Source organism: Quercus robur, chromosome 9, assembly GCF_932294415.1.
Source record: "Quercus robur chromosome 9, dhQueRobu3.1, whole genome shotgun sequence".
Taxonomy (NCBI): Eukaryota; Viridiplantae; Streptophyta; class Magnoliopsida; order Fagales; family Fagaceae; genus Quercus; species Quercus robur.
Genome location: NC_065542.1, coordinates 24,398,398 through 24,421,180, shown reverse-complemented (window position 1 = coordinate 24,421,180; position 22,783 = coordinate 24,398,398). Strand labels below are relative to the sequence as shown.

Here is a 22,783-nt window from a genome sequence, read left to right as displayed (position 1 = left end):
TTTTTTTTTCCCTCCCCCATATTCTTCAGGTTTTATGAATTAATTTTGTTAGTGATGTACCATCGAAGATCTCAAATACCAACAATGGTTTCCATAAACCAACCAAAAAAATCTCAAAGCTATAGTGAAGAATACATTAAAAGAATCGCAATGGGGTCTTGCTATTATAGTTTATGTGTTCATTAATCATGGATAAATTATTTTTTTTCCAATGATATACATTTTATGTGAATTTGTGTGATGCATTCTCCATTATGGATAAATGATTCTCTTTGTATATGCGTAGCATAAATCAATTCTAGTGTACGTACATATTAGTTGTGACATGAATATAGATGCATAACTTAATACAAGATATGTTACTTTTCTTTTTTTGTATTGTAACAAATTTAGATATTATTATAGGATGCCTTTGCTGTAAGATTTTTTGCCAAAGTTGTAGAATTTGATGTCAATGGAAAGAAAATGAAATCAAAGGACATGTATAAAACTATATAAGGTTGCAATAGACAACCCAAAAAAAGACGAGTGAAAGATTATCCAAGTTTAGACAAAGCTTCAAAATCCACGAAGACCAATTGGATGTGAGAAGTTCCAAAAAGATGTATGTTCGGCTATATGAAGAAATTGAATTTGGATAAAATATGAAGAAGACCAATTGAATTGAATTGAGTTTTCTATCATAAGTCCTCTCTCTCCTTACTGTTTTGATTTAATTTTTGTTTGAGCTAATACTTGGTTAAAAAGTTTAGGTGTATTCTAGATATTCAAGAGGAGAACATTCTAAAAGGAAAATCAAGTGTTTAAAGAAAATAGCATAATCCAAAATCTAAAACTAAAAACCCAAATTAGGAAGACATAACGCACTATAACATAAGAAAGGAATATTAACCACCTAAAAAATGGATAAATATCAATCAAATACACTCAAAAATAATAGAATGATATATTTGTATTTGTAAAGATATTGAGATGAAAAATAATTTTAGAAATTATTTAATTTTTGTAAAGTGCTACGTTTACAATATTTTCATAACAAGTCATAGTTGGTAAATTGTTATTGGTTCTAATTTAAACCTATCACTAAAATAACTTTTTTGCCAACTAATAACAATCAATAGCAACCTATTACGTATGATTAGTTGTGAAAATGTTGTGAAATTATTGTCAACATAACATTTCTCTTAATTTTTTGGTAAAGCAAATTATTTTCAACAAATTTAGGTGAACAAATTATATTTATATCAAAATTACAAAGTAATTATTAATTCTCACGCATTATGTGAGTTTACAACTGGTCATAATAAAACTTGAAACTCTTCCTTTATAGTTTGCATATAATTGATTGTTTTCACATGTTCCCTGGCCTGTTGTAACCAGAGGTTCATCATGTTTCTTCGGTGTCTCACTCTCAACCTATTATTGTGTGGAGGGAAAATCGCAAACACAACTTGTGTATGTAAATGGTGGAGCTTTCTTGATGGATAAGTTTATCAATATTTGGCCAACAGGCTTCTTCCTTTCACGCTAATACATTGAACCAACCAGGCCTTCACCAAAATAAGGGACATATAAGACATCCAAACCTTAGTATGATCAATATACACAGTACGGTAGAGCATTAGCATATGGTGATGCAAATTGCCTTTTTAGGGTTCATAGTAACACCAAATCCACAAAACCTTTACGCATCTTGCAAAATTTTTTGCATCTTGCAATAGTGAACATGTAAATATTCATATTTACTTTAGCAACATGTAAAAGTTTTTTATTCTCTCCAACTACTGTCGCTAGAAAGAACAAAAACTCATTTCTTTTTTTTTCTTTTTCTTTTTTTCCTTTTCCTTTTGTTATTGGTGTGCATAAAACATGGTATTATTTTAATTAGATAAATTTCAAAATAAAGAATATAGATGTAAGTGTGTTCTTTAAATAGTTTTGTATAAGTAGCATTTTGGTGATGCAACTTTTAAAAAAAAAATTAAGTAAATTTAATTTCCGGATGTGAATGTATACTTCCCCCTCACAACTGGAACCTCAAATCTTTGCGTCAAGACTCAGCCGTCAAGGCTAAACTTGTATATCAAGTAATACACTCTAATCTTGACTTGTGTTCTAGCATTGCTTCCAATCAGTTTGGATGAAGTAGAATTTAAATCACATTCACATTGCTTATCATCATACCTCTTTTTTAACTGGGCAAATCCATGGGTACAATCTGTCATTCATTATTGACTAATTTTTTTTAACATATTGTGATTTCAATGTCGAAAAACGAAATCAATCTACAAAATGCATGCTTCTGCGTATGCAAAATGCAACAATATTCTGCAGGCTGTTCATCGTACAACGAAGTCATGATTTTGCCCGAATTTTGCTTATTAGGACCAGTTCTGCCAACATGCTTAAAAAAAAAACAGAGTATCTAGGTTACAATACATATAAACCTATACTTAGCAAATTAGTACTCAAATGAAAATAATTTGCTTGGAATTTATATGAATAAAAATGTCAAGCTATTTGAATTCTACCTACAAGTAGAATTAGCATAAGATGTATAATATTTAGTTAAACTCCCTAATATGAAAGTAATGAATGCAAACTCAGCACAAGGCACATGAAGATACCAAAGGTGATGCTCTTAATTTTATAACTCCAGCTGTATGAACAGATTTTCTCCTCTATCACCCCTCTTTTACTTTCTTTCTCTACAGAAGCACAAGGAAAAAATAAAATGCTCAACACCTTCATGAAAATCTACATTTTGCTAAAATTTACAAGAGTTGGGATTTTAAGCCATTTTTTACATAGTTCCCACAGCTTGTAAACCCACACCACTACAATTTCTTTCTTTTATGTCCTCTGGTTACCATCTGTGCTCACAGTGAAGAAATACATAATATCTTGGCCAATATCTAAAGGACCAATGACCAGAAAAAATTCTCAGGATTACAGTACTCTGCTATATGCTTCAATCAACAAGCATTTATATACATTGAAAGCCAGTAAAATCTGTGCAGATTCTATCCATCCTTGTCAAAATTTCTTGACACAACAGTGAAAAACCAAGCCACAATGTGTCTGGAATCCTGGATAAAAAATCATCGGGAACTCAGATTTCCCAGTAAGGCAAACATACATTTTAACAGCTTGAATGAGCAGGAGAAAAGGCTTCGGGTTAGAAATTTGATTAGGTCTTGGAGGGCAGATATTGTCTGTCTTCAGGAAACTAAATTGGAGCTTATAACTAGAGGAATTATTCGTAGTCTGTGAGGTGTTCAGCATGTGGACTAAGTTTATTTAGGTTCTGTGGGTGCTTCTGGAGGGGTGCTTGTGATGTGGGCCAGAAGAGTGGTGGAGATTTTGGAGGAAGTATTCGGGCAGGGCACTTCTTGGTTTCTTGTAGGTTTAAAAATTTGGTTGATCAATTTGAATGGGAATTTACTGGAGTGTATGGGCCTAATTCTGACGGGACAGAAGATTATTATGGGATGAGCTATCTGGTATTCCTTGGTGTGTGGGAGGAGACTTTAATGTTGTACGGTTTCCCTCTGAACGATTGGGCTCTGTTTTTTTTTACCCAGGCTATGCATCAGTTCTCAGATTTTATCTCCGAACATGGTTTGATTGACCTACCATTAGAAGGGAGGAATTTCACTTGGTCAAACTCTCGTGAGGTTGTTTCAAGATCAAGGTTGGATAGATTTCTCGTGACAGCAAATTGGGAGGCTAAGTTTCCTTTTGTTTGTCAAAAGCGGTTGTCTAGCCTAGTATCAAACTATTTTCCAATTCTTCTAGAGGGAGGTAATTTTCATAGAGGAAAGAGGCCTTTTCAGTTTGAGAATATGTGGCTAACAGATGAAGGTTTTGTGGATAAGATTCGCTCCTAGTGAGAGTCTTATCATTTCCATGGAGCCCCAAGTTTTATTTTAGCAAGTAAATTGATGGCTTTGAAGGTTGATCTTAAGAAATGAAATGTGAAGGAGTTTGGTAATGTAGAAGAAAAGGGGAAGAACTTGTGGAGTGATCTTGGGGTATTGGAGACTGTTGAGGAAAGTCATGTTCCTACGGTAGAGGAAAAACTGAATAAGGAAAGAATTAGCTAAGAATTGGAAAAAATGATGTTGAAAGAAATTTGTTGGAGGCAAAAATCAAGAGTTGTTTGCATTAAAGAAGGCGATAAAAAGAACACAAAATTTTGTCATCATATGGCCTACTCTCACGGAAGGTTTAATTCTATTGATAAGCTTATGGTGGATAGGGTGCTGTCTTCTGACCAGGGATCCATTAAGGAGTGTATTACTTGTTTTTATAGACAGGTTTACTCTGAAAATGAGGTTTAACGCCCTGTTCTGGATGATGTGGAGTTGGGAAGAATTTTTGAGGAAGATGCTAGCTGGTTGGATAGACCTTTTGAGGAGGATGAGGTGTTTGAGGTGATTAATGGATTCAATGGCGATAAGTCACCAGGTCCAGATGGTTTCTCCATGGCCTTTTTTAAATCTAGCTTGCTAGAGTATTTTGAAATCAGATATTACAGCAGTTCTTCATAATTTCCATGAGCAAGCTGTTTTTGAAAGAAGTCTTAATGTCTCTTTTCTTGCTCTCATTCCTAAGAAACCTAATGCTGTGGAAGTGAAGGATTTTCGCCCTATTAGTTTGGTGGGAGGGATGTATAAGATTATTTCTAAGGTTTTGGCTAATCGCTTGCGTAGGGTGGCGCATAGTCTTATTTCAGACTCACAAAATGCCTTTGTTAAAGGTAGACAAATCTTGGATCCTGTATTGATTGCTTCTAAATGTATAGACAGTAGGATGAAGTTAGGGGTGTTGGGGGTTATTTGCAAGTTGGATATTGAGAAAGCCTATAATCATGTGAATTGGAAATTTCTTATGTATCTGCTTAGGCAGTGTGGCTTCTCAAAAAAATGAAGGTGGATTATGTGGTGTTTATCAACTGTCAAATTTTCTATTCTGATAAATGGTACCCCGGATGATTTCTTTTGAAGCACTAGGTGTGTTCGTCAAGGGGACCCATTATCTCCGCTCCTGTTGATATTGCCATAGAGGCTTTGAGTCATACGTTGGATGCAGCTGCTATTTTGGGATAGTTTTTGGGCTTCTCAGTAGGTAATTCAGCTAGTACATTGCTTACAGTGTCCCATCCCTTATTTGCAGATGACACTCATTTTTTGTGATGCTGACTCACATCATTTAGTTGCTATGCGTGGGATTCTTGCTAGATTTGAAGTGGTGTCAAGGCTAAAAAAATAATTTGTTGAAGTCAGAATTGGTACCAATTGGTATCGTGCCTAATATGGAGGAATTAGTGGAGATTTTGGGTTGTAGGCAGTCTTCGCTTCCCTTGAAATACTTGGGCCTTTCGTTGGGTGCTATACATAAAGAGGAGACAATTTGGAACCCTGTTTTGGAGAAGATGGAGCGACGTCTAGCTGGATGGAAGAGATTGTATTTATCTAAGGGGGGCAAAGTAACTCTTATTAAGAGTACTCTGTCTAGTTTACCTACTTATTTCCTTTCTCTCTTTCCTGTTCCAGCAAAGGTGGCTAATTGTATGGAGAGATTACAAAGAGACTTTCTTTGGAGTGGTATTGATGCTCCTAAGATGCCTTTGGTGGAATGGGCTAAGCTTTGTATGCCGATGCAAAATGGAGGTTTAGGGATTCGAAGGTTGAGACAATTTAATTCTGCTTTGTTAGATAAATGGTTATAGAGATATGGAACAGAGAGAGATGCCCTTTGGAGGAAGGTTATTGAGGCAAAATATGGGGATGGAGGGGGTGGTTGGTGCACCAAACCTGTAACAGGTACTTATGGTGTTAGCGTGTGGAAATCCATTAGAAGTGGTTGGATGGACTTCTCTAAATTCTTTCAGTTTGATGTGGGTGATGGAACTAAAGTAAAGCTTTGGGAGGATGAATGAGGGATTGTGCTCTTAAGGTTGCATTTCCAGAACTATATGGTATTAGTCGTACTGAGTCCTTAGTGTCAGAGGTTATGTGGTTCTCTGACGGGCAGCTACATTGGGACTTTCAGCTTTGTCGTCCTCTGCAAGATTGAGAGAAAGCATCGGTGGATTTGCTTTGGGATACGCTTTATTCCACGAATGTGAGGGGTGTTGGTGATGACAGACTTTGCTGGAAGCCAACATTGAATAGAGGTTTTGAGGATCAAGGTTTCTATCACTCTTTATTTCCTTCTTTTGTCATTGATTTTCCTTGGAAAATGGTGTGGAAATCAAAGGTTCTTCCTAAAGTAGCATTCTTTTCTTGGACTGCTGCATTAGGTAAGATCTTAACTATGGATAATATTTGGAAGAGGCAAATTGTAGTGCTAGAGTAGTGCTTTATGTGTAAAAGATGTGGGGAATCAGTGGATCACCTTCTCCTTCATTGTCCTATAGCTTATGAGTTATGGAACATGGTTTTTTGTTTGTTTGGTATTATTCATTGGGTTATGCCATATCATGTTAGGGAGTTGTTGGCTTCTTGGCAGGGCAAGTTTGGTCGGCATCAAAATATAGATTTATGGAGGTTTGTGCCACATTGTTTATTTTGGTGCTTATGGCGGAAGCAGAATGCTAGATGCTTTGAGGATTGTGATTGTGAACGTACTCTCCTTGATTGGAGTCTAGTTTTGCCGTTTTATTCTTGTTTTTCTCTCTCCGATCTTATCAATCATTGTAATCTGAGTCTTGATTTGTGCCACTACCAATGTACTTGGTTGGTTTTTTTCTAATAAAATTTATTATGTTATTTATCAAAAAAAAAAAAAAAAAAAGCTTCTTAACCTAAATTTTTTACTTGTATCCAAATGGCAAAAATGTTGTACATTTCATAGAAAATGAACAAGATGGAACCATTTGTTCATATTACAGGCATTCAACCAGTATCTGTATATTTTACGGGAAAATGGTTACACATATTTTATGGTTTTATGCTATAAACATCAACTGTAATATGTCCACAAAATGTCTTCAGGTAACCATGCACGCAGAATTATGAAATACATATGTAACAGTAAAATATTTATTAAAGTTGAATCCTAACTGGTAAAAAGTTTCTTATACGTAATATCATAATCGGTCATCTCTCTTTGAAGAAAGCCTGTCTGCCAACAGTGCAGGACATCAACCTGGGCACGAGTCACAGAAACATACAAAAATTGGAAACCGGATGGTAATATGGTTGTCTAATTAAATTACTAACAAAAAATTTTTGCAACTCAAGACTAAATGAGATTTCTTAAACAAGTCAAGATGAAACAATGCACTTCAGAAGTATTTGAAGTACAATCATTATTCATTCTTAAAAATGTTTAGTACAGATTGAGGGAATATGGTATACTTGATGTGTCAATGACTTCTGTGTGTGTTATAGAGTAACTAGAGAAATGCCATAACATCATTTAACCAAAGCTCATTGCTTTTTCTATAAAATAAACCTTCTCACCAAGACAGGAAACCAAGCTGATGAAGGAAAGAAAAGGAACAAGCAAATGGCTGATCAAAGGCAGCAAAAATGGGATCAATGAGAAATACTGTATGCATTGTCTAATTTACGTATAGCTGGGAAAAGGAATTGGTGACAATCAACATGGTTACTATGATTAGTGGTGGATTAAAAGTTTACCTCTAGATGGAAAGAAACATGCATATACAATTGGTAAGGTCATCCCATTCTGCTCTCCGATGCAAGAAGCCCCATTTGTTCAGTAAGATGATCCATATGTTGAATCCTGTCCCAACCATTTTTCTTTTCGATCTGTAACTCATGATCCATGGCAACACTACCATCTAGCGAACTTGAATTAATTTCATCTGTGTCCCCAGTAAGTGGGCTCTCTGCAAGGAATTGTTCCCAGAAAATATCGTTAATGCCCGGAAGTTTAGGGATCTCATCAAGAAAGGCCTCCACATCACTTTCTGGAGAGAAAGCATCAGTTTCTATGGGTGTTGTCCCATCCAAAGCTGCAGATATTGGATCCAAATGATTTTCATTCCCAGTCACAGCCCCCACATGATTCATATCACCGATTTCTGCAGTGCTTTCTGGCAAGATTCCTTGCATATTAGTGAAGTCGGGCAAAATAGACTCTTCTTGAGAATTATGCACATTCAATTTTGAGAATTGAGCAGCTTTAGCATGATCAGGCACCACATAAGAGGAAGATTGAATATCAGGAATGGAAGTAGATGGACAACTGACAGGAAATCCCGGCTTCGCTGGCATATATGACTGCCCAGACATAGGTGGAACTTCAGAAAGGGTCACTCCCGAAACTCGACTTGAGGAACATCCACTGTCAAATGTATGAGTAGGAGCATCATCTATCAGGAATGCATCAGAGTTGTTCATCAACGGTTCCACCCTAGGTGTTGCATTCATCTTCAAGATCTGCTGCAGCAATGCTTTAGCCGCCTCATTTATGGAAGGCTGATACTTGACAAGCCGTCCATCAGGAGCATTAGTGTGATGCTCACCAACTGCACTTTCTTCTTCCTGCCCAGACAGTCTCCTTTTTTTGCTCACTGCGGCAGTGTTCCTATTGCTTTCATTCTGCTGCTGTACAATCTGGGCTAAGAAGCCAGGACTCTTCAAAGCCTTTGCAAGGAAAGACATCATTCGTTGTTGTTGCTGCTCCATTACCTGTACACGTTGCCCCACATTATGCAACTGGTTATCAGTTGTTTGCTGTTGCTGCCTCAACCTAACAAGTTCCTGCATTAGAACATTCTTGTCCCTTTTAAGTCTTTCAACCTCTTCCTCAAGCCCAAATTTCCCCACCTCAACACATGCCCCAACTGAGGAGCTCTGCACTTTAGGTTGTTCTTGGTGATCAGGTACATGAACTGGTTTCCGCCTACTAATACTCTTCAAAAGGTGTGTTTGACCTCTCAAAAACCTCTCATTTGCAAATTCATAGCGATCTGGGTCAACCTTCTTAAAACCCTGTGTAAGCAAATGAAAAATATATATTTATACAAATAAAAACAGAAGTGAAAAAACCAAAATTGTTCAAACTATTCAACAAAAATGTTGATCAAGACAACAAGACTTAAACTCAATGAGTTTCGCTTTTGAGAATATAACATAAAGTCAAATTTTCTAAGTTCCACCATCTGTCGCCAGCAGAGGCACTCATTATATTCACATCTCCATCTTCTTTCCACAGACAAAATGCAACAATGGGACTAATTTGCCTGCCACCCTCATTTATCCCTACCCAACCACCAACTGAACTCACCAATCGCCTCACTTAGCCATAAAGAAGTAAATTTTTTCTAAAAATTATAGATTCCTCAATACACCTCAAACATTGGAAAAACATGAAACAAAGTCATTGTCCTCAATTACATTTGCCATCAAAATGTTTTCCCCCAAGTATTTTTGCCCAAAAGAAATGGAGCCTTAGATAATTGGCAGCCTATGATAACAAACACAGCACACTCATTGGGTAGATATGACACCATTTAAGTACCCATAATTTCTGAATTACTGTTCTTAAATGGGGGTGAGAAATTGTATAAGTATGTTCAATGGTTTCTGATAAGGCATGAAAAATTTCAGATTTAGCATGCTATTCAAAAGTGATTTCACACAGAACTACACAGAGAGAGGGAGAGAGAGACGAGGGGGGGGGGGGGGGGGGGGGGAGGAAAAAAGAAATAAAAGATTGACAAGACATAATTTGACATTGTTAGAGCCTGAGGTTCTGCAACACCAAAGTCATATTGCATATACTGTATTCTTACTTATGAAAATTGTACTATGTGATTCAAAAAAAAAAAAAAAAAAAAACTGAACAATGTTCAATGTATGAAGAGAATAGGGCAGTAGCTCTTCTTTTAGGGTGAGTTTGGCATCGGCTCTTAGCATTAGCTTTTAACTTTTATGTACAACTTTTTAAAACCTCACCCCCCCCCCCCCTTTTTTTTTCAATTTTCTCCACTTTTTCTCACTTTTGTCAAGGTACAGGTATACTTTAGCACACAAATTTCTAATATTGACAGAAGATGACAATGAAAGATTCAATAGCATGATTATCCATGTCCGACCTACTTTCTACACTCCAGAGCACAAGCATAAGAATAAAAAGAAGCATTCTTCAACATCTCATAAAGCAGACAAATATGCCCTAAACGATGTAAATCACCAATCAAAGATTAACTTGAAATTATATATCAGATTAACTAAAAATATATAGACTAAACCTAGTTCCACTTTAAAAAAAAGCTAAATATGCAGGGTATCTTTCCTTCTCAAAAGAAATGAGCTACTCCAGTGCACTTTTCATCCAATAAACTTTATTGATCAAACATACAGCTGTAGAAGCAGTTGCCTCAGTTCATATGATGCCAATCCTCTGGTGACTTTCTCATTAACTTTCACTTACCCTTCCCACCCCCCACCCCCTCCACTAAAAGACAGGAAAAAAAAATTATTTGTAATTGTGGACCGACATAGAAAGACACCTTCCTCTCTCTCCATGTAATTGCAAACCCTCTCTTGATGGAAAGATACCTAGTCTGAACAACAAAGAGTACATCTAAAATTTTGAATCACATACACTGACACACATAATTTGCATACTCTATGATATCTAAAAAATTGATGTCCTTGCAACTTCCCAAAGAACTAAATCATCCTTTATTGTCATGGATACCTCCAACTTACCGATCATGCAATGCACCATAGCAAAAAAATGACAAACAAAACAACAACCAAAAAAAAAAGTCAAAGTAAATAAAAATATATTATTTAAGAATAGTAGATATATACAAATTCACCACCTGATGTATTCACTATAGAAAAATATAATATATATTTGGTGAAAATTTGAGTTCTCTTTGCTAACTTACAATGAAAGACTCAGTAATAGACAACACTTGAGTTTTTGCCAAGTTAACCCAAAATTGCCCAAGTCGAGTATACCCACACAGAGTATAAGCTGACCTGCAAGTTTGAGATCATAAATTAATTAACTAACATGCTGCATGCATTTGTTGAAAACATAGTGATATTGGGCAAGTCCAACAAATGGATGTAAAAATTCTAACCCAAAGCTGTGGTTGAATGATTCAAAAGAAAAATATTCTAAAATAAGAAACACAATACAGAAAATATATATATATATATATATATTTTTTGGTAAAAAATTAATTATGAACAAAATAATAGTTATAGATTAGTCAAGGGGATGTTGCCCATAAAATGAATGGAGCACAACATCATGTTTGGCCATGGCATGCCTATTAGAAGAAGATGACATTCCGGAGATTACTTCAAGGAAAATGGCGCTGTATAAGGTGAAAAATAATGAAAAAAATTAGCAAATAATAGGAGGGAAGAGTAGGGTGCAAAAAGAGTAAAAAGAATTAAAAAGCCACCATGAAAAGTTAGATATAAGACCAGTTATGGATAAGAAAGGCAAAGGTTGGAGACAGAGATGGTAGCAATAGTGGTAGTGGTTGTAGGCAGGCTGCAAATTTTTTAGTAAGTCACATGTAGCCAATGGATCTTTAACTTGCAATCTCATACTCCATCCATTACTATCATGAGAAGAGGAAGTCATTTAAGTTTGGACTATCATGTGGGCAGAAATTAATTAGAAGCAATTTTTTTTCATAGGCAGATAGTGGGGAAGGAGGAGGTGAAGTTCGAACCACAAATATGGGACACCACAAAAGATGACATTATCATTAGGCTATCGCTTGAACCCCAATTAGAAGCAAATTTTATCATATTGGCGCATTTAAATATAGTATTAAATAAGAAATTGAAACCTTTAATTCCATCCTATCCCACAAGGATTGGAAAATCTTCCCTACCATTCAACCCAGAAATATATAAACACATTTCATTACTCCAAAAAGCACTTCACACCCCACCTTCCACCCCCAATTCCTTCATCAAAGTGCACCCCCAAAGTATTACTATTTTTTTCTGGATAAGTTTTGCCCAAAAGGGGTGGGGGGATGGGAATTTCATGTGGTCCAACTGTGCTAAGGTTTTACAGTTGCCACATGAGAAATAAAAACAATCAGAACAGGTACCTAACTTTCTACTACAGTTCTTTAAATGTCTAATATTTAAATCCAATGGGACTTGTAACCTCATGCATTTCCAAAGGCCTAATTGCTCTTGCAATCAATTTTCCTAAAATTCACTCCTCAAATAGAGACTCTACTCAATAGAAAACCTATTAATCCATTAATATCATCCTCAGCCATAAAGGCTTGTCAACCAAAAAAAGGTCTTTCATTGCGACCTTCACCTCAAATCTAATTTATTGCATCTTAAAGAGACGAACCAGTAAACTTCTTCCAATTCACCACTTCTTATTTCACTTTCCATAAACTTAACCCTATGTTTAGATGGAGGGAGAGGAGCGGACTCCTCTCCTCCATCTCACCGTCCCAAACTTATCCTATCTGTTTTAATCCAATGCTCATAGTCCCTGAGTTTAGTCCATTACTAGTCAAATTTGTCTTCTAAGAAATCCCACCACATGTTGCCAATTCCATGGCATACATGAATATTAAAATTTCCTTATTTCGAATCCTATCTTTTTGTGTATTTCCACTAATCCATCTTAGCATTCTCATTTAAGCTACACTCAATTTATGAATATGTTGTTTCTTAACATCCCAACATTCGGTGCCATAAACCATAGCTGGCCATATAGCAATCTTATAAAATCTTCCCTTTAACTTATTTAGTTTCTATGATTGCACCACACTCCTAATGCACTTCTCCACTTCATCCACCCTACTCTTATTCTACAATCACACAACACATGGCACATTTGATGAAGAAACAGATAATTTCCGCCAAGCTACAGACATTGCTCCAATAACATTTCAAAAAGTACCCTTAATATGACAAACTCTCAAACTAATCCCTTAAATATTGGTGCCACACTGGTTTATGATTCACCAATTTTCAGGGGGGAAAAAACGTTTGTGGAGTTCATATTTTCCATCGCCCAAATTCCGAACTGCCAAACTGATAGCTTAGTCCTTGACAATCCAACCATCTCAGATCTTTTAATGTAATCTGGCTTAAACTTGCTAGATCTTAACGAATTTGTTAAATTATTCATCCAAGTTATTTTTCTTTTATATAAAAAGATTACTCATCCAAGTTCTTTTGTGAACAAAAGAAACAAACTTAATACAGAACTTCAAAACTGAAATGTGTTGTATGTTTCCAGACTTCCAGCTAAAGCAATTTATATTTTCAAAATCATATAAACCTAATTGTGGGGGAACAAGGATCAAAGGTAGTTAGTTGAGGCCGCAAGAGTAATTCCGAGCAAAGGAACTATACAGAGAGGACTTGTTTAACTAGTAAGGAGTTCGGGATGATACTACTGATGAAGATATCCAGGATTCCTACCTAACCTCAGGAAGGCCGAGAATTCAAAATGAAGGTAGCATGGTGCAATCCCCGGGGAGACAAAGGTAACCTGGTTTTGAACAAGGAAGAGAAGAAAAAGGAAGGACAAGGCAGTCATATCCTCCGCATTAAATGCACTGCAACCACTTACTTGGCCACATTAATGGAGAAATGACCATGAACAGTGTCCTTCACAGCTCATATTTTGTTGTAGAAACCTTCTAGCAAGGTCTTGATGGGACAAGTATCAAGAAAATCTTATCTCAACCCACCAAGTGTAAGATCCAGATGCATCCTTTCTAATTTATATAAAGCCAAGGAGCACCTTGATCAAGGGGATAGGAGATTGGGGGAGAAAAACAAAAGAAAGAGAGAAACCATTCAGCTGTACTTTCATCCTCGGACTGTACCTGAGGACGAACACTTAGCTAATTTCTACGCAATTTCTAATTGAATATTTTAATTTCGCATATCAAAATTTAAACTCTAATCTTTGTTTCATGTTGCACAACGGGTATTTCAAGGTTGACCTTGCATCCCATCTCTATAAATTCATTGTGTGAGTGAACTGTAGCTTAATTAAAACCAGTCTTAATTAACGGATTTATTTTTCGCCCACCACACTAGTCATCCATAAGTTAATGACCATGACTCCAAAACACAATGATGAAAATCACTGGGTTTATATTGATCATACTTGAAAATATTTTTAAACAAAAGGCAACCAATAAAAATAAAAGTATTTTTATTATAAAAAATAAATAAATAAATAACAAAATGTAATACTGGGATATCTGATATCAAAGGCCAGAAGCCCACATCTTTGAATTTTGTGATTCTTCTACCAAAATAAACTCATGATATACTAAATTCAGTTGTATTACATCTGGGTCTTTGATAAATTCTTTATTCACAAAAGAAAATGAATCTACATCTAACTCTTCCCTAACCCACCCCACCATTACAACACAATCAAGTCATTTCCATCCCAACAAACCATAATTCACATGCAAACATAGATCATTGTCAAAATACAACTACGTGTATTACACACCTATAAACCACAACTCACACACCCAAATTCTGCAATCCATGACATGACAGTGAAAACAGAGAGGCATTCACAGATTTTTGGGGTCAACTATGATCCCAAACAAATTAATTAGAGTCAACCACATGTACTCTTTTCCTCCATTCTATTCTATCTGAAATCATATACTCTGTTACTCCTCACAATTACAAAATTCAATAAAATAAAAGCAAAAGCACAAAACATTTACATAATAGTGAGACATAAAAAGAAAGATACCCACAAACCAAAACAACAGAACCAAACATCCCAACAGCCATAACATAAAAAAACACACATATAAAGCAAGAAACCAAAAACCCACCAAGAAACCAAGATCGCAAAGCAAAAAAAAAAGCCATAGAAACACAGACAGATTAGTTTAGAGATTTGGGAAAAAGAGAGAGAGAGAGAAAGAGAGAGAGAGGGAGAGAGATAGCCCCACATAAGTATTCAACTGGCGGATGAAGCTGGAGAAGTTTTTGTGCTTAAAGTGTTTGGGCAAAAGGTTTGCGGCGAACTCGTGGGCATTCCAAACTACAAAGCTGTTGTTGGCATTGCTCCACGAGACCACCGAGTCGGTCTCAGGGTCATCCACCATCGCATAAAGCTTCTTCAGGAACGGTGGCAAAGTGTTCGAAGAGCTCGCCATCGATCCCTCATCATTTGCAGGACCTTCCATTGTTACAGACAGAGAGAGAAAAAAAGAGGAAAGGGGTTTTGTGGGGTTTGAGGGAATTGAAAGGAAAGTAGAAATGCTTGCACGTATATTATTAAATTAAAAAGTGATCAACTGATCTTATCAAAAAAAAAAAAAAAAAAAAAAAAAGTGATCAACTGATATTTTTATTATTTTATTATTATTATTATTAAATATTTATATTTATTTTTGTTTTGGGAAAAGCCGAGGGGTTTTTTGGCGGTTGCGCCAGGGAGCAAGCACTACTTGAATAATACAGTTCTTCCTATTTTTAGTTCTTTTTGGAGTTTTGCTTTTGTTTTTTTGTTTTTTTAACTTTTTAAACAATCAAAGTTAGCTTGTGATGCTTGTTACTTTTTCATGAATTCGTCACTTTTTTTTTTTTCAAGTTTTATTAGTTGGTTCTCGAGTATGATTTGTCCTATTTTTCTCTTTTTTTATAATTTAAGCAATTTTACCCCATTTCAAGAATATCTATTTTGAATAAACAAAGAGATACAAAGATAAGGAAGGAGACAGAAGCAAGAACTTACCAAATAACTTTCTATTTGAGAAATGGAAGAAGGGATTGGCTTTCAAAAAGAAGAATTTCTTGTCATTTGTCATGAATGCTCCTTTCCTTGCTTTTGAATGCCATATTTTAGAATTTAAGAATTTTGTTTTCTTTTTTTTCTTTATCTTTTTATTATATTTTATTTGTTTCTTTTAATTGAAGTGAATTTATGAAAGTATAATCTCAATAAATTATATAAACAATTATGAAATGAATGGTGGACATTTTTTTTTCCACACAATACAATGGTTTATTTCAAAAAATACACGTATAGCGTTCAACTCACAAATAATAGCATGTAAGAAAAGTCATGACTTGCAATTCCAAACTCTTGTAAAATTTTCCATTTAAGCCAACGGAGCAAAGGAAAAATATATATATAAGAATAATTCAAAGAAAGTTTTTTTATTTATTTTTTGGATCATCCAAGCATCACTTGTTAGTTCTTTACTTGTGAGGGAAAAAATATTAATTCTTTCTTTGATGGGAAAAAATTAAAATGAAAAATGGTCAACAAGAGAGCTTTTGTGCAATTTTTCTTGAGCTTGCTTTATTTTATTTTTTTGAATAAAAAAAGGGTCTATGACATGGACTAATCGACCTCAAGTACGTGACAATAAAGGAAATACCACGTGTACCATCAAGACTTGCATAGAATTTAATTCAACACGTTTGTTACAATATGTGTATGTTTGTATTCAGCTTATTCACGTTGCGTTTTTCTCCTTCACGTTTTCTCCTTTTTTTTTTTTTTTTTTTTTTTTTACCTGAAGTTGGTTTCACGTGGGGGACAAACCTATCAGTGGGTCCCGTGCACAGTGCACGGGACCCACTAGCACTTGGACGGCCACATATTGATTTGAAATGGCACTGTTTGTGGGTCCCGTGTACTGTTCATGGGACCCACAAACATCTTTTTTTACCTAAATTTTAATTAAAAATGGGTCCCACGGTACTATTCATACATTTAAAAATTATTTTGCTACAGTGTTTTCAGTTTTCAGTTTTCAGTTTCAGCAAAAATAAGTTGTATCCAAACAAACCCTATAAAGGTTTTGATTATATTACATGTCACAACCTTGATAGTTGGCTAGCATTTCCACTTTTTCACTACTCACCTAAGCCATTACGCTTTTGGTAAAATAATTATTGGGTATTAAAAATTATGGTTTTTTCTGGTTGATGTTATTTTTTTCTCTAACCCAAGTGTCTAGACTTATCTTACCCTTAAGTTGAGTATCATTTATTAAAGATTTAAATTACATTTTTTTAATATAATTTGGGTTATAATTTTAAATTAAACCTTAAATTTAAAATTTGGTAATTGAACAAAAAGGTTTAAATAATTTTTAATTAATCTAATTAACTAAAAATAACAAAAATTGGCCTAAGTTAAAACAAAAGCCTATATAAATACCCAAAAAAAAGTTTGATGTGAATTGTAAAACCTATACAGTATACACTATATGAGAATTTTTAAATTGGAAGAGAAAAAAAATCTAAAACAATGCTTGTTCCAACAAATTAAGCTATACGTATAAACCTAAATTTAGTTAGTATAGAATTCTTTCTCAAATAATATAAATATATTTATTTATTTATTTATTTATTGTGTGTTCTGCATGTGAATCATTTGATAATAATGATTTCCATCCACAAAGTAGACTCGAAAGCGTGATGAAATGATTAATTATGTCATTATGTTTGATTTTGACCTAAACATCTTTGGTCTTTTTGAATTTTCATTTATTTTTATAACTCTTTAAAAATATTTGGAATTGGGCTCCGGTTCCGGGCTTGGATCACCAATGTTTTTACTTTACACTACGGCCCAGCCCCTTACTGTTTCACTTCTTCCCCTGAGTCTGACTCAGTTCTCAATTCTCTCTCATCTCTCTCTCTCTCTCACACAGAGTCACAGGTACTGCCTCTCAACCTTGCTCAGCTAGTTTTTCTCATCAAACTTTTCACATTGCTTATTTTTAATCATGGGTTTGCTTCTTTTTTGGTTTTTTCGTACAGTGTTTATGTGAAATAATATGTTTATATTTGCAAATTTGTATTGAGCAAATATAGCTTCTTATTATCATCAATACAAGTTATCTCCGATGACCCATTAAAAATTGAGGAAAGTTTCCACCTTGAGCGGTCACAAAAAGCCTCACTGTAGTGAAGACAGACAGTGTGGACTTTTAGGAAGACAAAATTCTTAAATGTAGCAAGTTCCTCATTTGACACTAGTATCTCCTTAGTTTGTAAATTTGGGAACATTTTTCAGTATTTCTTTTAGAATTGTATGTGTATCTTCTCAGATGCCAAATGGATATGTGTGTGTCTTTTTTGGGATTTTTCTCATTGCAACCACTGTAGATGGGTATTTGTTTTAGAAGTGCTAGTTTTGCTGTTTCAACATTTGCCTTCTTTTACTGCTATCATTGAAGCATTACATCAAACACCTTGTATGCACTTCCCCACTTAATCTTGCTAGATATGTCTCCTTGCTTGCCAAAAATTACCAACAATTAATACCTTTGTTGTATCCTTAGTAATGTCACAACACCAACCCTTTTGTCCTTTGAGTCTTTCAATGCCTTCTTTTTCTCTTCTTCGCTAAATGGCACTCAACAAAATCATTCTTTCCACCTCTTAGAAACATCTCTCAGAATCTTTGGATTATGCCAATACTCTCTTTTTTTAAGCCTCATCCATTCATGGCTCTTATTTCTTCTTCTGGGTGTTGCACTTCCACTGAAATTCTGGTTTTTGAGTCTCTTGTGGCAGCCTTTTCCCTGCTTTGCTCAGGGAGGTTGCAGAATGGGAAATTTCATGGTAGGATCTATGGATTGGTGTATTGTTTCATATGGTGTTTCAAAGACCAAGAAAAGATGGTTGTACATAATACCGGCCTTGTTGGTGGGATTAGCTTCATTGCGCTTTTGTTGTTGGTCATGGTGCTACTCTTGAGAACGTGTGATGAAGGCATTGCAACTAAAAGGACTGCCCGTGTGGGGTTTGCTCCAAAAGGAGACATTTCTTGACTACTCAAGAATCTTGTTTATATGACACGTCTTGGAGAAACATTTACGTATGAGCAGATGCTCCACTTGACTGGAAATTTTAGTGAAGCAAATTTATCAAACATGGCCACTCTAGAGACCTTTTCCCGGGGTTTTTGGAAGGTTGGATTCTCATAGTCATCAAACAAGTATATTTTCTTTCCTTCTTGTCATGGAACTTGAAGGTGTTTCCAACAATAGAGCTACTGCAATGGCACTATGGCAGTGACCTCCTTTGACTGTTTGAGCCATGGTGCTTGCTTACTTTGGCAGTGACCTCCACCATATTTTGGAGCCATGGTGCCCTCTTTTCGGCAGAAAGTTTTGTGTTGTTTCCAGCTTTGTTTTCCAGTTTCCATTGGTTTGTTGGTGTTTGCTAGCTATGCTTCATTAGATCTATTGCTTGCCATTCCATCTTTGGTGTTTTATGGTTTCTAGCCACCATTCTCTAGCTCCTCCTAGCTGTGGTCATTGTTTTTTTTCCAGTGTCTTTCCTTTTTGTCTGTGATCAGTGCTGCTTCTTGCCAGCTATCCCATCATCTCCTTCGCATTGCACTTGATCATGGCATCTTTGAGCTCATATTGAGCCCTTCACTCCTGCTGGGCAGGATTCCTTCTTCATCACAGGTTCATCACTGGTTCATATGCAAGATGGGAGTTCATATGCAAGATGGGAGTCCACATGTGTAAACTCCATCTTGAGGGGGCCTATCAGAAATTTTACTTTAGATTAGTAAATGTATTTTGCAGATTTTATTTTTTTCTACACATTTTCCACATATGCTAAAAGTAGGTAGTTTGTTAACTAGTTGGTTAGTCTTGTTTGTTTAGTTTTAGAGCAACTTCAATATTAATCAGAAGCTTGGGGGATCTAATTTTCTAAGTTTTTCTAAAAAAACAAAGCTTAAGGGGATCTGGGAATATTTCAAATCCCCCTGTTATGTCATTGAGTAAGCTAGATGTTGTGTTGTATTTGGAGGGAAAGGAACGCTAGATGCTTTGAGGGATGTTAGAGGTCCTTGCTAGAGATTAAGTCTTTTTTCTTGCATACTCTCCTTGTTTGGAGTGTGGTTTTGTAGCATTTTTCTTGTTTTTCCCTTCCTGCTTTTTTAGATCATTGTAATTTTGGTTCTTGATTTTTGCCCCCATAGTACATCCCCAATGTACTCCGGTTGGCTACTTTTTTCTTAATTAATAATATTTTTTCGTTGCCTATCAAATTTTTTTTTATAAAGTTGGTTTTCAACACACATTTTTCTTTTTAAAGCAAGATATGAGCATTGTACCTATTGCTATCCCATTGAACCCTTTTACCACCTGGGCAAAAGCTCACAGGCATTTTTCAGCAGGACTCATTGAGCCTATATTTGTGAACATTGTACATATTTGCTTGCTGTTATACAGAATCTGTATACTCAGAAGTTTGAACTGATGATGCTGGTCTATTAGGTTCTGCTTTGAGACATTGTAAGCGATGGGATGTGATGCGTTGTTGCTATTTAAAAGTTAAAACGTGCATGATTTGTGAAAAACAATTCTTGGCATTTGGACTTAAACCATGTCTTTATGTTACTATTTGATGTCTTACCTTCTTTTTTTGGTGGGTTTTGAGAGTCAAAAAGCTTCTCTCAATTAAGCATTGGTGGATTTTTAAGGGTACTCAACATGGGTTGTTGAATAGTGTAGCTAAGTTGAGAGCTTTATGTGTTTGATTTATTAGGCAATTCTGAATGCTTCTTATATTAGTTTTCTTTTAAATTTTTGGCTATGTATTACGGGCATGGGTTCATTTTAAGATGATGCTATTATTGGTATAAAAAATCAGTTAAATATCATAAGCATATGTTGTGATTTATGATATAATTGCTTTTCCTTGTATGAACTGCTAGGTGTTCTAATTCAGTGACTTGCTTAAATCTGAATGGTTATGATTTGTTAAGCCACAAGAGACTGATTTGTTAAGTTATACTTCGTTTTTGTTGACTAGACAGCAAACATGGCAGAAATAAGCCTGGGGATACTAATAGATATTGTGGATGAGGATTGGATGAGAGACACCTTGCCTAATGATGGTACTGTTTTTCCTTCCCCCTCCCAATATGGATGTGCACATATCAAGAAAAAATATTTCTTCCCTATTTCTTTGTAGGCCAGTTGTTTGATTTGTCTTTTCAATTGGTATTGCAGATCTTCCATTACCACCAGTTTTGGTTGTTAGAAATGATGACACTGAGGAATCAAGTATGTATATTGATTAGATTACTCCCTCTAGTTAAGTGATACTAAATGGAGAAGTGGGTTTTTCAAATGACCATTTTATGTGTTTGAGTTCTCTATACATCTAATTATGTTTCTAGTATCCATTGTTTTAAAAGTTAAGGTTCTGAGATATGTCTATAAATTAAGTGGAGTCTTGCTCTCTTTTGGGGCCGTGAGAATGGCAAAACTTTGTGTTTTGATATAAATACTTCTGTCTGCTCTGATGTTGCTAATATTTAGCATATTGCATTCATCAAATGATCTTTTTTTTCCTAACTTATTTGGTTTAGTAATTTTCTTTCTAATACCTTTGATTGGATCTGCTACATTGATCAGATCAGGAGACTCAACAGGTTGGTGGAGATACTTGGCATGATCTTGCATTAGGCACTCAATACAGCTCTCATGCCTCAGGAGGTGCATAAGCAATACTTTTGAAGTGGTTGGATCCTTTTTATTGAGGGATTTGAAGTTCATGGCTCTCTTTCCTTGTGTGAGAACCCTTAGAATTTTTCATGTAAAAGACTGTAGTTTTATTTTGATAATCATACGAGAAGACTTTGGTTATTAGTCCTTTGATGGAAGAGCTATGGTGAAGTGTCAATTTATACAATGTTCTCTTTTGCACTGGCACATCACCATGTATATATATGTACTTCACTTCCCTGTCATGTGGAGTTCATCCTTAAGTTCTCTTCGTCTGCAGTAATATGAATTGCTCTGCTTGTTAAACAACTTAATTTGGTTCAATTTGCTTATTTACCTTAAAAAAAAATTTCATTATTTTAAAAACATGTCCTTTTGGTTTGGTTTTTGCCTCCATCTCTCCCTAAGAAGTTGCCTGATATTGTACATTCTGAGTAGTACATTCTGAAAAATCATGCCAGGATTCTTTTGGATTTAGTGCATTCTAAGGTAGCCGAGTATAATTTAGCAAGAAAGAAACCTGGGCGGGACAGGCCTGTAGCTGCTTTTCTTTTACAGAATGGACTCAAGGATTAATATTGCTTAAATCCTAATTGAAGGATCCAAAATATATTTCTATCCAAAACCATTTTGTTCAATTGAAAATATATTTCTATCCAAAACCATTTTGTTCAATTGAATTTTATCTACGGTCACCACCTGTGATTTTGACTGACTTTGAAGAAGTTATCAATCCTTTTAAATTGAATAATGTTATAGATACAAACTTTTTTACAAAATATTTTACAAACTACTGATGTAGGAAGTGATTATTGGTAAATAAAAAAATGATATTAATAGTGAGTTTAAATAAGAATCAATAAGAAGTTAGTCACATCAATAATTTGTAAAAATGTTGTAAAATAGTTTGTGGTTTTAACAATATTCTTTTAAATTTTTTTAACCCGTAGAATCTAAATGGTTATTTAAGGGTAGGGAGAAAAATAGAAGAAATTATTATTTACGCTAAGAGGACTGTTGATGTGACCCTCTCAAGCAATGAGATAATATTATCTATGCAAATGTATGAGTGAGTTTCCTAATCAACATAAGGATTAAAAAAAAAAAAAAAATACCAATGTTATATTTACATAAATAACAATATTTTATTGATTGGAATATAAAAATGGACCATGTCAGCAGTTCTATCGGTGAACCTTATAATATCTCGAAAAACAGGTCTAAGATTTGGACGTGTCTCCAGCAATCAATTTTCACGATGATGGAAAGAGGAAAAAGGAATTTGATTCATTGGATCAT

At 35.1% G+C, this 22,783-nt stretch overlaps 2 protein-coding genes across 7 annotated transcripts; one reads left to right on the top strand and one right to left on the bottom strand.

Moving 5' to 3' along the window:
• Positions 1-1,351: 1,351 nt before the first annotated feature.
• LOC126699962 (heat stress transcription factor A-1b) lies at positions 1,352-15,254 on the bottom strand. Of its 6 annotated transcripts, XM_050397945.1 has the most exons (4): positions 14,936-15,076; positions 10,883-10,976; positions 7,653-8,972; positions 6,836-7,155 (listed from the first exon to the last, which is right to left on the bottom strand). In XM_050397945.1, coding segments are annotated over exons 1-3 (1,377 nt in total). In that variant the 5' UTR covers positions 14,938-15,076; the 3' UTR covers positions 6,836-7,155; positions 7,653-7,691. The 6 variants fall into 6 exon arrangements, with proteins under 6 accessions (XP_050253901.1, XP_050253898.1, XP_050253899.1 ...); XM_050397944.1 differs by lacking the exons at positions 6,836-7,155; positions 10,883-10,976 and adding an exon at positions 1,352-1,550 and having other exon boundaries at positions 14,936-15,254; XM_050397941.1 differs by lacking the exons at positions 6,836-7,155; positions 10,883-10,976 and adding an exon at positions 1,984-2,404 and having other exon boundaries at positions 14,936-15,254.
• Positions 15,255-17,536: 2,282 nt separating this feature from the next.
• Positions 17,537-21,798, top strand: LOC126699961 (anaphase-promoting complex subunit 13). The gene is made up of 4 exons (XM_050397939.1): positions 17,537-17,664; positions 20,787-20,871; positions 20,987-21,040; positions 21,395-21,798. The coding sequence occupies exons 2-4, from the start codon at positions 20,796-20,798 to the stop codon at positions 21,481-21,483; spliced, it is 219 nt and encodes a 72-aa protein (XP_050253896.1). The 5' UTR covers positions 17,537-17,664; positions 20,787-20,795; the 3' UTR covers positions 21,484-21,798.
• The last annotated feature ends 985 nt before the right edge of the window (positions 21,799-22,783 follow it).

Bases quoted from the DNA above. Each gene is read 5' to 3' on its own strand.
- LOC126699962 (XM_050397944.1), bottom strand. From the start codon at position 15,172: ATGGAAGGTCCTGCAAATGATGAGGGATCGATGGCGAGCTCTTCGAAC. The intron at 8,973-14,935 runs GTGGGGCTATCT...TTGCTTACACAG, and splicing joins TCCGCCAGTTGAATACTTAT to GGTTTTAAGAAGGTTGACCC.
- LOC126699961 (XM_050397939.1), top strand. From the start codon at position 20,796: ATGGCAGAAATAAGCCTGGGGATACTAATAGATATTGTGGATGAGGAT. The intron at 20,872-20,986 runs GTACTGTTTTTC...TTGGTATTGCAG, and splicing joins AGACACCTTGCCTAATGATG to ATCTTCCATTACCACCAGTT. The intron at 21,041-21,394 runs GTATGTATATTG...TACATTGATCAG, and splicing joins TGATGACACTGAGGAATCAA to ATCAGGAGACTCAACAGGTT.